The following is a 17,638-nucleotide window of genomic DNA, read 5'->3' as shown; positions in this document are numbered from 1 at the left end:
AACCAAACTTGTTACGAAGGAGGTATTCAGATCCAACAGCAAAATGCATAGACATGGATTCATGACACCTTGTCAGGGTTGGTTCATAGTCTGTTTCCTGTTTAGACACAGTTGTAGTGTTTATCTTCAGGAATGATTTCTTTGTCCATGAACATGTTCCAGTGTTTCTGAGCAACTAACTATAAAAATTTAAGGCATCAGTAAGTTTCCTGTTCAATATAGGCCACTCATCATCTCCCTTGTGCCCTTTCTACTGAGGCCAGACCGTGGCATTCGTTCTCTCCCTCCTGCTAGGTAATGTAGCGTGTGTCTCTCCATACCGGCTTGATCTGCTCATCATCCTCAATGCCAGGTCTTGAATATGTTTCCCGTATATTGACCCCCTTCAGCCTCTTCCCTCCATTGGCTCTTCTCTGTGAGCTCCATTGGAGACATCTGCAGGACTGCCTGCACTTCATCCATACCTTCTCCAGCTTGTCCTTTCATTGGCTCTTCTCTGTGAGCTTCATTGGAGACATCTGCAGGGCTGCCTGCACTTCAGCCATACCTTCTCCAGCTCGTCCCTCCATTGGCTCTTCTCTGTGAGCTCCATTGGAGACATCTGCAGGGCTGCCTGCACTTCAGCCGTACCTTCTCCAGCTCGTCCCTTCATTGGCTCTTCTCTGTGAGCTCCATTGGAAACATCTTCAGGGCTGCCTGCACTTCAGCCATACCTTCTCCAGCTTGTCCCTCCATTGGCTCTTCTCTGTGAGCTCCATTGGAGACATCTGCAGGACTGCCTGCACTTCATCCATACCTTCTCCAGCTTGTCCCTTCACTGGCTCTTCTCTGTGAGCTCCATTGGAGACATCTGCAGGACTGCCTGCACTTCATCCATACCTTCTCCAGCTTGTCCTTTCATTGGCTCTTCTCTGTGAGCTCCATTGGAGACATCTGCAGGGCTGCCTGCACTTCAGCCATACCTTCTCCAGCTTGTCCCTTCATTGGCTCTTCTCTGTGAGCTCCATTGGAGACATCTGCAGGGCTGCCTGCACTTCATCCATACCTTCTCCAGCTCGTCCTTTCATTGGCTCTTCTCTGTGAGCTCCATTGGAGACATCTGCAGGGCTGCCTGCACTTTAGCCATACCTTCTCCAGTTTGTCCCTTCATTGGCTCTTCTCTGTGAGCTCCATTGGAGACATCGGCAGGGCTGCCTGCCCTTTGGAACACTTCAGTATAACACCAGGACCTTCCTGTATCAGCTCATCAAGCTTCTTAACCAGTTGCTCTTATTCATAGTATTTCCAATAGTTTGGATCTTTCGTCATTTTTAGTGAAAAAAGAATAGTCCTTGAAGTCAAACTTTGGCATGTCATGTCAATGTTATCTAAAAGAAATAATTTGAGTGAATTTCGAAATTGAGTACCAGTTTAGTGTAACAGCAATAAATTAGAGATCTTTTACATGATATTAAGACTGTGTTCAATTATTTTTTCCACAAGATTATGACACAACTTCCTTTCACTTGTATCTATCCAATATTCTTCATAATTATATTCTTCAACAACAATAGGCAAACAAACAATACATATACATACTTAAATGTTTTATGCCCAATCCTTATTGATGTGTAAACATTTAAATTCTGGATAAAGTTTACACATTATATATTTTATAAGTATTGTGAAGAAAGTTATGATAAATTACACTCTCATTGGCACGATGTTGAGCAAGAGTGTGGTCTTGAGTTGTGGGGAAACTGGAGTACCCGGAGGAAACCCACTTGTCCAGCTTGGTGACCACTAACCAAACTCACATGCGCCGAGGCTGGGAATCGAACTTGGGTCGCCTTGGTGGAAGCGAGTGCGCTAACCGGACAACCGCTGAAAGTTCAGGATTTACTTATGCCCTGCAAATCGATGCTCATTATATTTAGTACTTATATTTAGTAGCCGTCATCTTGTGACTTGAATTTCTGCTTTGATAAAAGAGAAAAAAGGGAAAAAACAATCCGAGGAGCAGCTCAAGACATAGTATTTGTTGACCTTGACCATGGCATTGTTGACCTACTAGTCCAAGGCAATGTTTGTAGATCAAAACAACATTGAATTTGCTCTACATCTTTTCAGTATTTCAGAACATGACAATGGTTCTTATACACCTGTGTTTGGACCTGGTGGTTGGACTGAAAAGGCTATTCATTGGTCAGAACCAAAGCATCTTACCTGTACAATTCAAATTGTATCATCCTAAAGCTTTCTTGTTTTGTGTACTTTCAGACACATCCTATGAGAAACTGTCAGGAGATCGAGACTCACGGAGGGGCAGTGTGCCTGTGGTTCCATCTGTTGTCGTCGAGGACACGGTTGCCATGGAAACACCCACTTCTACGCCCTCACGCTTCACTGTAAGTTTGCCATCCCTTTCTTATGCCATGTCTTAGATATTCATTCATATCTTAAATAAGAAGATAATTCGAAAAATGAAGAATTCCCTATAGTGACATATTAATCTCTGAAAATTATTCAATGTTTACTTGGAACCAAATTTATGGGCACATAGTTTTCATGGTTTCAAAATTCTTAGCCAAATTACTTCCTTGCATAGTAAATTATGTGCTAATTTTATTGATGAAATAACTGTAACTATATATGTTTTAGTTTACACTAATTTCAACAAGACATCAGAAAATAAAAGATATGATAGCCATAATGCTTTTTCCCTCTTCATGCATATGATGGTAGATTATTTTGTCAAACTTTAGTAAATGGAAGATAACTCTTAGTAAGCTTTACTACAATTAGTACTGAATGCGTGACCTCCCTTAGATAGTTTTTTTTTCAAGTGAAGTCTGCAGCAATAATGAAAACATACTATATACCCTTTTATCGATTTGGTACAAGGTAATCATGGCTTTCTTTAATTGTATTCTCCTAAAAGAGAATGGTACTGGGTATGCAGAAAATCTAAATTTGGCTTTCTTTGATATGCAGACTCTCAAATAGTTAATATTATTTCTAAATTTCAAAGGTGGAAGAGGTTTATGCACTCCTCTTTGGATAGATTATCGATTAAACAATTTAAATTTACTTGGAAAAAGCTGCTTATAAATTTTGAAAACAGTCGTTACAATTGAAAAAATGTCATTTTTTGCAGAATTTTCTGATAAGAAAAGGATTCAAAACCAATTTGAAGCGAACAAAATCGGCTCACAAGTTGGACAGAAAACGTAATGGAATTTCAACGCCTGAACCAGAAAGGTAAGTCATTCATTTTATGTTTGTTGTGCATCTTTCAGCAATTAGATGTGGTACTAAAAGAGTGTTATGCACGATAAAAACTGAGTTCCATGTTGACTGAATTTCAGAAGCATGCCTAATTTTCTCAACCATCACATAGGTTGGGTTTTCTTTTTCATTTTATTTTTTTATATATCTATGGTTTAAAAAATAAAAATTCTATTAGTAATGGTCCCTATAAAAAAAATCACTAAAAAAAGCATTTATTATCATTAATACAAATATTGAGAGAACAAAATCCTTGTGATGCCAATGCAGTTGACAGTAATTTATAAAAGAAAAGCTGGTTTATATTTGCTATATGTGCATAGTCTTGGTCCTTGAATACTTGAGTCAGTCGGACAGCATGTGCAAATATTTGGTCAATAGTTAAAGGGGAGTAATTCTCAGTTATTGTTTGTTTGTAGGGAATCAGTTACTTCCCATTAAAGCCTTTTTAAGAGAGCATAACTCCTTAAGATTTTTAGGAAAGTTTTTTGAGTGATGTCCCTTATATTGAAAGTATCTGAGGACATGTTGGCATTTTGAGTGCATTATTATCGATAAACTGATATATTATGATAGGGATCAGAAGATATATATACCCATATGAAGGGGCAATAATGTAGATATTTTCTTTTGTATTGTATGGCATAAGGGATTGCCTGTTTGAATGCATAGTTCCTGATAGCTAAATGCATAATAAACATATGGTGTATAATACATGATAAAGAACACAGCTGAACACATTAATTACTTTGTCTGATATTTATGGATTATTGAAACAGGCAGTGAAATAATGATGATATAAACATAAAAACTAAATAATCACCAGGGATTATATAAAAAAAATAAACACGGTATAATGCAATATGTTTCGGATAACCTGATCCACAAATGAAATATTGTGATTTATCATGATAGTTTTTGCTAGGGATGCAAACGAATGGCAAAATTGATATTCAAATATTCGGTAATTCTTTCGAACAAATATTCGAATATTCGATTACCAAGATACATCTTTTAAAAGTTGTAGTAAACTTTTATAATATTCTCTAAAGTAATAGCCGGGGCATTTTAGCTCTACTTTGTCGTAACAACTACGCGTGGCGGACCCTGAATTTCACCAAATGAGCCTTTGAAATTCTTCATTTCAGAAAGACAAAAATTCATACTTTATGAACAAAGAAAAATAAACAAAAACTTTTAATTAATATTCCTCTGTCTTCATATTTGTAAACCACGTGAACCTAGATGGATTGCTGGTCAATTGGCGTTATGCGCCAATAGAGAGTCTCCGTAGAACGAGCAGCCTCGTTCTGGGATTGACCTCTACTATACAAACTACGGAAAAACTAAACAAACTTGGGTACTAGTTTATTTCAGAAATTCTTAATTTACCTAAAATTATTGGATTTTTTTCTGTCACTTGTCGTTTTCTGTCACTCCCCGTGTTTTTAAAATAAGCCAGTTATGGTAAAAACACGGGGACTTTTTATAGTAACCGACGATATGTCTCTAAATGACACATGCCGCGTGTTTAGTCTATTGTCATCACATTCACACCTCTGGCACTATGGGCCAATCGTTGTTAAAACAAGACAAACGAATCTTAAACACAACAACGTAGTTGTAGGCAAAATATTTATTATTATAATTATTCAATACAAAAACATCGAATATTCGAATACCGATTTTGACATTCGAATACCAAACGTTTGATCGAATATTCGAATATTGCATCCCTAGTTTTTGCCAATAATGCCTACATCCCTGTTGTTATCACAGGGTTGTTGATATAGTTCAATTACGATGTTGCCTATCAGCTATGGGTTGGAGGGTCATATGCCTTCATCCCCTCATCCGACCCCCCCCACCCCACCCACCCCCACCCCCACACTCACCTTCCATATATACATTCTATTGCATTACTGAAAGTGTTCATTTATCACATTTCAACTAAAAGATGATGATTGCATGTCCGTTCACCAGCTTTGCCCTTTGGTACATAACATATATGAAAATAAAGAAACTATGACACCCCCCACCTGTATATGGTTTGTGAATATAGCTAACGTAATCTCTTGACAAGAAATTGTCTAATTAGCTATATAAGTACTATAGATAGGAGAGATATTTGGAAACAGAATCCTGTTTATGTACTGCCGCTGTTTAGTAAACAGGACAGCTGTTAAATTGTTCATTTTTAGCTTTTTGGACTAATGGTTACCATTTGATTTTTATTTCCTGAACTTAATTCAGATTAATGCTATTCTTAGAAATAAGCTAAGAAATTGTGAGAACAAAAATGCTGACTGAAGTAATTAAGTGTTTAAAAACATATTTTGTCTAATGTAGTATTTTTTGTTGTTACATTTTAAAAACAAATTATGAAATATTTTCTGTTTTTTGATATGAGGATTCATTTTAGTGGCATTTTTCAGGCAAATTTTTGTTGAAAAACTATTATTACATACACTATATTACAGTGTACAGCTATGCATTTTGTTTAGATACAGATTTATTACACAAACATCTCCATACACATGTATTAACCATTTATTTGCACTGTGTGACAACTTGTTTTGCTGTGTAGCTTTTACTTTTATTTGTTTTTCGGGAATGGCTGCTTTAGTCCCTGTTTTGTTCTTGTTATTCTCTAGCAACACAATTGTTGGCACGTTAAAACGAACGATGAGTCTTGGACGACTGACCAGGAAACGAGCGCGATCGAAATCTACGGATCTGAGCACGAACAAAATGCACAGCACACCCGAGCACTTGTGAGTAGCTAGTCTTTGGTATAATGGCTTACCTGTCTTTTGAAGTAGAAACTGATGAGGTACTCAATCATAGCCTTGGTGTTGTTGAAAATCAAGAAATGAAGGAAGGAAGTCAAGATTTGTATTTTTAATAGAAACTTGGTACCATGTGACTTCAAGCAATAATACCACATAACGGGCTGATTGTTCAGAACTTTGTTAAAGTTAACATTACTTTGTTCCCTGGATCATAATTCACTTTCAAATCTTTAATACCTTAAAGATTCTACTTTGATCTGCAGGTACTTTTCACAAATATTGAGAGAGCTGATTCAGCTATACTTGTTTTACATAGAATATCAGTACCTTAAAAAGTTAACTAAGATGAAGTTAACAACATTGTTAACTTTAACAAAGTTCTGAACAATCGGGCCCAATGTTATACATACAAGATGCTATAGTCTCATCACTCGAGTTCAATTGCTCACACAGTTATCTCCCTTTTATCAAACAAGATAAACAGACAAGCGTTAACATCCCCACATGGTGCTCTTGTTGGAGCTTATTTGCTTTCCTTGGTTTCTGACTTGGTTTCTGTGTGATAATTTAGCTTTGTGTGCTATTTATGCATATTTTTATGAAATCGTAAAACTTACTTAGGTGTTACAATTGTCAAAAGTTCTGAGGTTTTAGAGCATTTATATGTACATAAAACTGTTTCCATTTAACAATGCAATAGTACATCAGGCTCTCTAGCTTTCCAGCTCTTTCCAACTTTTCCTATTGTTCGAAAGGGCCAGCTCTTACTTTTTCTTATGTCTACTGTTAAATTACCTATTTTTCCTTCTCGTTTTTTTTAAAACTGCTGTTCAGTTTTTATTTAATATATTAGTATATATTGTTCAAGAATTATCTGGTTAGTCTGAAGTGATGCATATAAGTAAATTGAAATATTGCTGACCGGAGATGGCCCATTTTAGGCAATAATCTTTACCACTAACTGCAATTTAGGGCTAAGTTTCATCACAATTAAAAGGGTATAAGACATTCAAAAATTGCTAAGAAAGAAAATTGTTTTAAAATGATTCTAAAATGATTTACACAATTCCTTATTTTGAATTCCTTCTTAATGTCACAACAATCTCCTACGTTCTTCTGTTTTTGTCATAAAAGCTCCTTGCTGAAGAGCCTGATACATATTTCATTATCACTGTATTGCTAAAAATGAACATAACTTATGAAATGTATATGAGTGGTTAATTTGATACTGTTATTCTAAATCTGTAAACAATACTTAAGTCTTACTTACCTATAGCATTTGGGCATGTTTAACACATTTGAATATCGGGATGGAAGTAATTGTACAGACAGTGTGAATGCAAGAATGATTCTGTGACAATATTGCCTTGATTAATCAATAGAAAAATCACCAGATGATGGAAATTGAATGACTCACCTTTGGATTTCTGTTTTTCAGCATTGATTGTGCTGCATTGTGCTCTTGATAGGGAATTTCAGCCATTGGACATGTTGTTTGTCATTGCTGTCAGTTTATTTACACAACTTAAATAATTACCTCAGTAATAGATTATCAATAACAACAACAAAAACAACATCAATTTGGTCTATATAACTATAATCACATCATCATCATCATCATCATCATCATCACATCATCATCATCATCATCATCATCATCATCATCATCATCATCAAATAACAGTCTAGAGCTCCAACAAAATTAAAAAAAAAAAAAAATGTCATTATTACATAAAGAGCATTATTACATAAAGAGCAGCTAGAGTAGTCAGCATCAAGATTCATCAACACTATTGTTAGATATATATGAGCAACAGCAGCAGCAGTATCACCATCATAAGCAGCAGCAGCAGCCACAGTTATCATTCTTTTAATATTACTTTGCATCACCATTTACATTTCACTTCTCCACAAATATCATCATCTCTAACAGCAGCAGCAACAACAATGCCTTTATCAGCACTCACTGTAGCAGCAGTGTCAATAACATTTCTGTTGTCATTCATTCATTTTTCATCTCATTTCCAGCACTCCATGCGACTGCGTCACTCCAAGCCCAGAAACTAGCAGCACCTGGTAGGTGGAGCTTGCATTAGCATTTGCATTATCATTTCACTTAAATTGCCTTAGAAAAACCATTGCGGGTGACATTAAACATTTGTTTGCTATATGTTTGTATATTTTATGATAACCAGATATAGATAAAAACAAGTGTCTCTAACTTTAACATTCCAGTGATGTTAATCTGAAAATTATCTTTAAATCTCCTAAGATAGCATTTGATACACAAACATACTCATACAGTTAAAAAAATGATAGGATGAATTTGAAACCAAAACAAATATTTATGTTGGATTCTTGTTTGTTGGAAAAAGCCCACATAACCCCACCCAAAGCTCTTTAAAAGAATTGCCTTCTGATGAAATGAAATTTCTTTGCAATATAATTTGGCTTATAATCAAATAACCTACCTAGCTGTTCCCTGAACTGGAGACAGGTATAATAAGTCTGGAACAATTTAACATGCATTATCTGGTAATCTAAATGGTTTGGCTAATATGCAGACTTGCATATTGCCTCCAAGATGATACAGTGTGGAGTTGAATGAATACCTGAGGTATTAATTATCAAAGGTAATTACTTTCAGAATGATTTTTAGGCTAATTTTTCTTTTAACTATGTTCAAATATGGTATTTTGCATGCATTTTATGTTCATTTCTTAAGCAACTGAGACTGCTTTCGAAGAAAAAAGTTGAACTTAGTGATGTGGTGTTGGATTCCAAAAACGTTGATACACTGGTCATTTTTATTCTAAACATTTGCATGAAACTTTGTAATAATGATACCAGCTCAAATAAATACATTAGTATGCAACAAGCCTATTACTCTGATTGTAATATTTTGTGAGTGATGTCCCTTGATTGTTTAAAAATGTTATGCAAAATCTTCAACTAAACTTTAGATAAAAAATATGTTCAACATATATATATATATATATATATGTATATATGCATATATATATTAAGCACTGTATACATGGTCACCAGTGACAATACGTACTTTCTTATCCAGCATGGTCCATTATAAAAGCTGCAGAAATAAATCATGAGTTGTTCCCCTTGATTGCCAGAATTAAAAGCCAGACCAGCTGTTAACATCAGATTGTGCTGCTCTTGTTATATGTGTGTATATAAACAACAGCAAAAAGTAAATAAGTATATGTTGTGTGCAAGAAATGATAAGTTTGTTATTTAAGTGGTCTAAAATCTAAGTCTATAATCTAAGCTTTTGAAAAAGGATATAAGTTCTAGTTACATCCTACTAAGTAAAAATTGCATTTTTTAACACTTGAATATTCTTGGACAGCATCCAGTTTATGTTTTTTATCAGAACTGAAGGAAGCAACTGCCATTGATGTTGATGGTAAAAGATTTGAAACTCAGAAAATTGATGTTATCAGGGAATTTATTGAATCAGCATGAAAGATGTTTAGGTAACGATTTTTTGTGTGTGGAAAATTTCATGAAATGACTGGTATGAAGAGAAATGAATTAAGTTTGCATGCTATATTTGCTTGGGAAAATGAATATGAATATGCTTGGAAACATTTACAAGCGAAATGGCCTCACTGGCATAAATTTGACTTGAAACAACTGTTTTGCGGATAATTTTGGAAGAAATGGTCGCAGAACTGTTGTTTAAATGAGTCAGACAGGTGCCCCCTTTGTCGGTTCTGTGAATAAAGAATTAATGTCCTAATAAATGTACATGCCCTAAATAATGTTCTGGGGGTCTTTGTTAGTGGGTCTTTTTTTCTATTCTGCCACATGAACGAAGCTTACCTTAACTCTTAACTAAAAAAATAAATGTCACGATAGAATGTTTTTGGGTAACTGTTACAAAAGAAGTCTGTATTTCATATCCTTTGACTCTAATAATGACTGCTCATCGAATTTAGCAGATTTAAAAAAAAAATCTGAATAGGGTTTTCAAAAAGAGTCATGTGCCTGGCGCGTTTAATAGAACATTTAAGGTATCATCGCTACCTTGGTGTTGAAACTACTGTTGGCATAGGCGTAGGCAAGGAAAAACTTAATAAATACAAAAACAATTCAAAGTTACTAGCTTGGTACAATTTTGCAATAACGAATTGTGCCTATATAATGCAAGTCACATCACTCTGTCTCAATCCTTTGTAGAGTTTTGAACCCTTGAGCAAAAAGTGAGCAATGGCATCTGTTCAAGGTACACTTGCTTCTTCTTGTTTAGAAGCATTTTAACATCTTAAATTTGTGATTTTTGCACATAAAATGCATGAATTAGCAATTTCCTTTGTAAGTGCAGGATTTCGTAATATATGTGCAGGATTTCGTAAACAAACTTCAAATGAAGCATCCATTTTACTTTATCATGTCAACAAAGTTTATTTGTATACATTGGCTTAGGAAATAAAGAAAGTTGTTTTGAATAGAAACATTTTTCATGTAAAAAATTAACACCGATTAGCTTGAAATATTCCTGGCCTATTACCTATAATAATAAACCAGGAATTAACTGATAAGCCTTAATCATTACAGAGACATATCTGAGATAACCTATATCTTATTTCGGTTATAAATGAGTGGGAAACTATTTCAAGAAATTTCAAGAGAATTAATGAAAGTTTTTTTTGGGTGAAATGCAAAATCTAGAATTAAAAGTGAAGTTTCAGTGAAATAGATTTGTGTTGCAGGAGATATGATTATATCATCATTATAAGTTATTTATAAGCATTATCTTGGAAGTATTTAGAAACTCCGAAAATGCTCAAAAAACACCATTAAGAATTCACTGGCAAATACCAATTTGTTTAAGATTTCTTAGTTGGTGTTGTGGAATAGGTGTTAATCTCCGATCCAAAGGATCATCCCTGGTTTAAGTCCTACCAGACCTCATGTGGCCTTGGAAAGAGTGGAATTCAGCATAAATCATATAAGTTTATGTCTGAAATAACATCCAATTTTTAATTGGTTTTAGTAAAGATAAATATTGAATAAATGTCACGAATGTTGTTATCGTCTGTGGCGGCTGTGCCAGCATTATGCGAAAACTTTAACCATGGCCAAAACCTGATAACTATTCAAGGTATTCCTTTGAATCTTGGTATACATGTTGAAATATACAGGAATGCTCATGCAAAGCATGCATGGCCCAAAACTCTGACTCTATAATTATTGAGTTATGCCCCTTGTTCAACTGAATAAACAAGAACTCTGCGAAGGTCTTGTTATAATATTTTATAAAGAAGTCAGGGGTGATGGTAACTCTTAGTCTTTTTTTCTAAAAAAATGACAAAACTAAAAAGGTAAATCAAATAATTAAATTCTAGTTTCTAGGAAATCAGTGTACTTGTTATTATATTGTATAAATATGTAAAACGTACAAAAAAATAAATATGCCAAAGTGTACCTCCAACAATCTAGCTGAAAGAGAATTCCTTGGGGTGGGGGTTGGGGTGGCACCAATATAAGTATTAGAAATCAGTCTAAACATCTATTTTAGCCAAACTACGTCCCTAGAAGTGTTTCATTTACAATTGAACATTTTTGTCATTCTCACATACCTTTTAGAAATACTAATGTAATATTTACAATTTGGTAAACAATGAAGCAAAAATGAAATATTTACATCAAACAGTTTTCCATCAGAAAGTTAATATAAAATCAATATATATCGCTCAATTAACCTTTTATCAAAGGTTAGTTTGAGCAGAGCAGTTAAAACAAATATTAGTTTTACGCCAAATAAATAGGTTTCCTTTGGGGAAGCTAAATTGATGTAATATTTGATTGCTTTCGATACTAATAGTCACAGTCGTTTTCCATTATTGTTTCAAAATTGTCATGGCCGATTTCATTTTTTTTAACTGAAACATTGGAATGTCATTATCATTGGATTCTGTATGGAAGATAAAGGTAAAATTCATTTATTTACTATATATTAGCATTAAATCTTCAAAGTTGAAAGTGCTGAACATGTGGGAATTGAACCAGGACCTGGATCAGGATCTAAACATTGACCAAGCGCAAATTGAGCTTAGGACCAAGCGGGAATTGATTCTTGTACCTGAATCGGGAACTAATCATTGATCAAGTGGGAATTGATTTTTGTAACTGAATCGGGAATCAATCATTGACCAAGTGGGAATTGATTCTTGGACCTGAATCGGGAACTAATCATTGACCAAGTGGGATTGATTCTTGTAGCGGAATTAATCATTGACCAAGTGGGAATTGATTCTTGTACCTGAATCAGGATTCAATCATTGACCAAGTGGGAATTGATTCTTTGACCTGAATTGGGAAACAATCATTGACCAAGTGGGAAATATTCTTTGACCTATATCGGGAACTAATCATTGACCAAGTGGGAATTGATTCTTTGACCTGAATCAGGAACTGATCATTGACCAAGTGGGAATTGATTCTTTGACCTAAATCAGGAATCATTGACCAAGTGGGATTTGATTCTTGTACCTGAATCAGGAACTGATCATTGACCAAGTGGGAATTGATTCTTTGACCTAAATCAGGAATCATTGACCAAGTGGGATTTGATTCTTGTACCTGAATCAGGAACTAATCATTGACCAAGTGGGAATTGATTCTTTGACCTGAATCAGGAACTAATCATTGACCAAGTGGGAATTGATTCTTTGACCTGAATCAGGAACTAATCATTGACCAAGTGGGAATTGATTCTTTGACCTGAATCAGGAACTAATCATTGACCAAGTGGGAATTGATTCTTGGACCTGAATCGGGAACTAATCATTGACCAAGTGGGAATTGATTCTTGGACCTGAATCGGGAACTAATCATTGACCAAGCGGGAAGTGAACTTAGGACCTGAATCGGGAACTAATCATTGACCAAGTGGGAATTTAACCTAGGACCTGAATCAGACACAGAATCAGACTTATAAATTCAACCTTCAGTGGTCATGGTTTATAAAGACTAAAAGGTTAATTTAGTTGTATTAATTAAGTTAAAATTGGGCTATTGTTTCAACGAATTGTCACATAATAAATTATTGGAAGGAATATTTTTTAGTAGTTGTAATATTTATTTCTTGTTTCTATTAACTTGTAATTTTAGTCTGTTTAGGCAAAGTTGATTAGTTTTTGCAAGTAAAAAATTCTATTCATTTTATGATACTCACTGAATGTGTATTTGAAACTCTTTATCATACAAAATTTTAGATAATTTTGTCGTTTTTTTGTTCATATACTCATTGATAAATGTTCCCGATAAAATTCAGCATACAACATTCGAAACTTGGAGGCATTACTGTGAGTTCTGAATTAACTGGATTTAAAAAAAATAATTGAATATAAACTGGGCATGCAAATTACAGCGTAACTTTTAGAAAATCTCAAAATTTAATTCAAAACAATTTTTCCCTATATTAACAGGTTACAGAAAAGAGACCAGTTTTATCAAGTTTTATTTAGCTAACATTGCCATTTAAGCCTAGTTTCCTTATTCATTGAAACAAGACTCATCAATAGGCAAGAAATAGTTATGTCTTAAATTTCCAATTATATTTCAAATAATGAAATACCAGTGGCATGTTGATGACCTGTCTTGTGTTTCATTAAACGGATTCCTTGTAAAAAAAAAATTGACAATGTGACATAGGAAAGTTTAATTAAGTTCGTTTTTCGCCTTTAGAAATGTAAATAAATCGAAGTGACCCACATTTTGCATATGTACTAGAGGACAGAAGTTGGTTATCTATAGACCATCTATTGCTATACATGTGTAACTTAATATCTGAGGTGTTTAAAACCTTAGGACATAGTTTGAGATTTATATTCATGGAATATTTCTAAATTCTGGTGGGAAAATTGTGATACTTTGTGGTGTTAAAGTGAAGGAATACTTTTTGAAAACATTTTATCACATTTTAATGGTCAGTTTGTTTACTGAGGGGTTATAATAGACCTATACAAGTACGTTCCTCTTGTTCAAACATATGAGGTAAGGAATTTTCATTTCAATTTGAAGTAATAGAGGTAGACTTTACTTTGGATCAAGTTTACTATGGATCAAGGTTATTCTGAACTTAAAACAGGTTCATATCTCAAATTTCTGTTTTACCTTTTGAAGTCAATTAAGATGCAAGACGATGGAGCATATTATGGTATGGTAAGATGTTGTGATAAATAGTTTTGGGATTTGAACATCCCTTCTGGCACCAAATGTGAGTGTTAGAATTATGCTTTAAAAATCATGTCAGCCATATTCAATTTTTCCTTAAAATATTATATTTAACTGGGTCTAAAAACAATTGATAGGTACACTATAAATTAGCATTTTGAATTTCTGTACACTTGCATTGAAGCGATATTATATCATTATTATTTGGAAACTACAGCGACTGATATTATATCTTTATTATTTGGAAACTACAGTGACTGGTGACTGATATTATATCATTATTATTTGAATACTATGGCGACTGATATTATATCATTATTATTGGAAACTATGGCGACTTTTAAGAATAATGTCCTAGGTTTATGTTCTATGAACACTCCATACTACAAGATTGTTTAACCTGAAACACAGTAAAATATGTTATAATGGCCTAGGTGGCTGTTAGTCCAAATAATTGTACGTTGAAGGATTTTTTTTAAATTTTTGATATGGCAAATCCTTCAAGTACAAATTGTTTAGTATCAAAAGTGGGTAGTTGCTCCGATCAGGATTCCGGGTTAAAGCATATAGCGTCTATAAAATATCATAAAAACAAGAAATATTACCAGATAATGTTATTTTATATTAGTTCTGTACACCAAAAATAAATATCCAACTTATAATTATGAGTTTGACGGGTTTTCTTCATTTCATTCTGTCAAAACATAACGATATATACATGAAGGGCATCTGCAAGGCTTCAGCGCACAGTTTTAAATTGCTCGGAACATTTCGGCCATGGCCGAGTTGTTACGATTGTATAACGAGGTCTATCTCGAAGCTTTGCCGGAAGAGGCTGAGTTATTACGATTGTATCGAGTTGTTCCCCTTCGTATAATTGTTATCTGTGTCAGTCAACTTTCGTTTTATTGGAAAGGTAAACAACTTGTTTTAATGCATTAAATGCTTGTTTAGTGCAAAATAACATTTCACTTACATGGCAAAATATGAATATAACTCTTTATGATCAATTTCAACCATAAAATACTTCACTTAAAACAATTTCAATATTTTTAAAACACCCCTGTTTTTTGCACATTCCCGTTTAGACGTTAGGGATTGGAAGAATCCTGTATAACACCTCTATTATTTTAGACTAAGGTGGCTGTCAGACCCTGAATGACAATAAATAGAAACAGCAACTTGTTAAAACAGATGCTGGGGTCAAGGGTCAAAGGTTACGCTTCCTTTGTCAAGGGTGGGAAAAAATAAACAGAAAGAACTACTGGAAATCAATATCTCTTCCTGGGACTTATCACAGAATGTGTTCATGTTTCAAAACGTTTCCCTTCATTCTGAACTGTTTTAGTGGATTTTGTCAGTTTTAAAATTTAGGGGTGAAATTCTTTGTTGGGATTTTGGATGAACTCTAATTGAAATTGATATATGTTTTAGCATTTCTGTCTCCTGCATGTGAAATAACTGGTGCCTGGTAAGTGAAAAGAGCTCGAGCCAGGCTTCCGGTGATGTTGGTAACATTGTTTAAATAATTAATCTGTGGTCAGGAAACAGGAAATATTTCTCTTTGTGTTTCTGGAAAGAAAATACAAATATTATACATGAAGATGGTTGGATGGACTTTATACTTTCTGAAGATCAATTGGTGAACATTTTACTTTATTTGTAAAATTTGCTGGATATACTTGTGCATTGTTTTTAATACCAATTATTTTTAGCCCGTGTAGTATTTAAAAAAAAGACTAGATATCATAAAATCAAAAGACAACAGACGAGGGAGCTCGAATCTTATTTCAGGGGTTCTAAAGTTGACGATTAATCCCGAAATCTGGATTGAGAGCCTATTGTTCTAGCTGTCAAGATTGTTTATTGTTCAGACATTTGTAACAAAAACAGTTGGAAGAACCTTTTATTGATATGACTTTAGAAGCAATTTAAGGAGGGGTCGAAGCCCTTAACCCTGCTGTGGGCAGGAATCCCTGTACTCAAACAAGATTTTCCAGCTATTTTTTACGAGTGACAATTATCAGCTGTTAGAACCTCTCCTAATTAGAAAAGAGGCTGGGAATTGGAATATTACATGGAGCATAAAACAAAGATTATACATGTCCTCAGTGACTATATAGTTGTGGAAAGGTTGTATATTGTAACCTATGTTGTAGATCAGGTTTGTGATAACTTAACTGAATGTATGTGAATCAAACATCACCCAAGGCTTCAGCTATATTGAAAAGTGTGTCTGGGTCTTGTTTATATTTGCTTCTATTTACACTATCAGTTTACTGATAAGCCTCTGTGTGGCTGGTGCCAAGAGAATATTGCTGATCCTGTGTGTACATGTGTACATGAAGACTGATTTGACTGTTCAAAGCAAATAGTGCTGAGTACATGGTATTGTGTCAATGGCTCCTATTTACATTATCAGTCTACTGATATGCCATAATGTGGCTGGTGCCTAAAATTATAGTGTACTCTTCAAGATTACTTTTATGTACAAAACACTGGAATATTTCTGCTTGAGCTGCAGTGTGAATTAACTACAAGACTGCTTTAAGAGTTTGTTATAAATATATAGATGGTTTTGAGTCCAGTGCACCTGTGCTGTAGGTTTCGAGAGTGAAACGCTTTTGAGATTTTGAGATAGTGAAATTCAAACAAGTGGATTTTTAAAACTTCCACTTGAACAAGAGATATAAGGATTTGATTATTCAGGTAGGCTCTTTAGTTTATGATTTTTGAATGATCAAATATGGTTACCATTTTGTTACTCTCTTCATGGTCTGAACTTTATAATGAAGCCTTGAGATATTTCTTTTGTTGTAATATAATTTAGGGACAACATGTTGCAGATATTTTCAGTGAACCCTGAGAAGTAAAAAACACAAGAATTGTTGGGCAAAAAATGATAAAAGAAGGCCATCTATTGTGAACATAAATGCTGTAATTGTTGACACTGACAGTACAGGCTTTTCATAAACAAAACATCTCAACAAAATGTCAAAGAATTCATTGTATTCTTTTTTGCATGAGCTGTTCACATGAACTTAAATCTTAATAAAAAGTGAATAATTTGTATTAGTCGCTGACCAGAAGGCCAGAATTTTATAGAAGTTGTTTAATATTTAGATGATTACAATGTTCCATGTATTTGCCTTAAGAATATAAACAGTTGTATTTGTTTAAAGAATATTTATTTATGCTACATTCTGTATTTACTTCTTTATATTGGATAAGGATTTGGTGCCTTTAGTGTTCTTTTCCGATAGTTGAATAACAATGAATTACTTGTCCATTGATATAAAATGCAGAAGACATACAGATATAGTAGTGCAGATTGGAATGGCGAAGAAGGGCATTAGGATATGATGGTAGCATACACA

At 34.2% G+C, this 17,638-nt stretch overlaps 1 protein-coding gene across 1 annotated transcript in view; it reads left to right on the top strand.

The window, feature by feature from the left end:
- Positions 1–8,139, top strand: part of LOC128224771 (uncharacterized) — a 67,328-nt gene extending 59,189 nt beyond the window's left edge. Inside the window, exons 6-9 of the mRNA XM_052934810.1 lie at positions 2,260–2,387; positions 3,137–3,240; positions 5,922–6,041; positions 8,088–8,139. Coding sequence (XP_052790770.1) covers positions 2,260–2,387; positions 3,137–3,240; positions 5,922–6,041; positions 8,088–8,139 — 404 coding nt within the window. The remainder of the gene's footprint in view (positions 1–2,259; positions 2,388–3,136; positions 3,241–5,921; positions 6,042–8,087) is intronic.
- The last annotated feature ends 9,499 nt before the right edge of the window (positions 8,140–17,638 follow it).

The sequence above is a fragment of the Mya arenaria genome, chromosome 17 (assembly GCF_026914265.1).
Source record: "Mya arenaria isolate MELC-2E11 chromosome 17, ASM2691426v1".
Taxonomy (NCBI): Eukaryota; Metazoa; Mollusca; class Bivalvia; order Myida; family Myidae; genus Mya; species Mya arenaria.
Note: the sequence above shows the minus strand (reverse complement) of the source record. Positions and strands in the feature narration are given on the sequence as shown.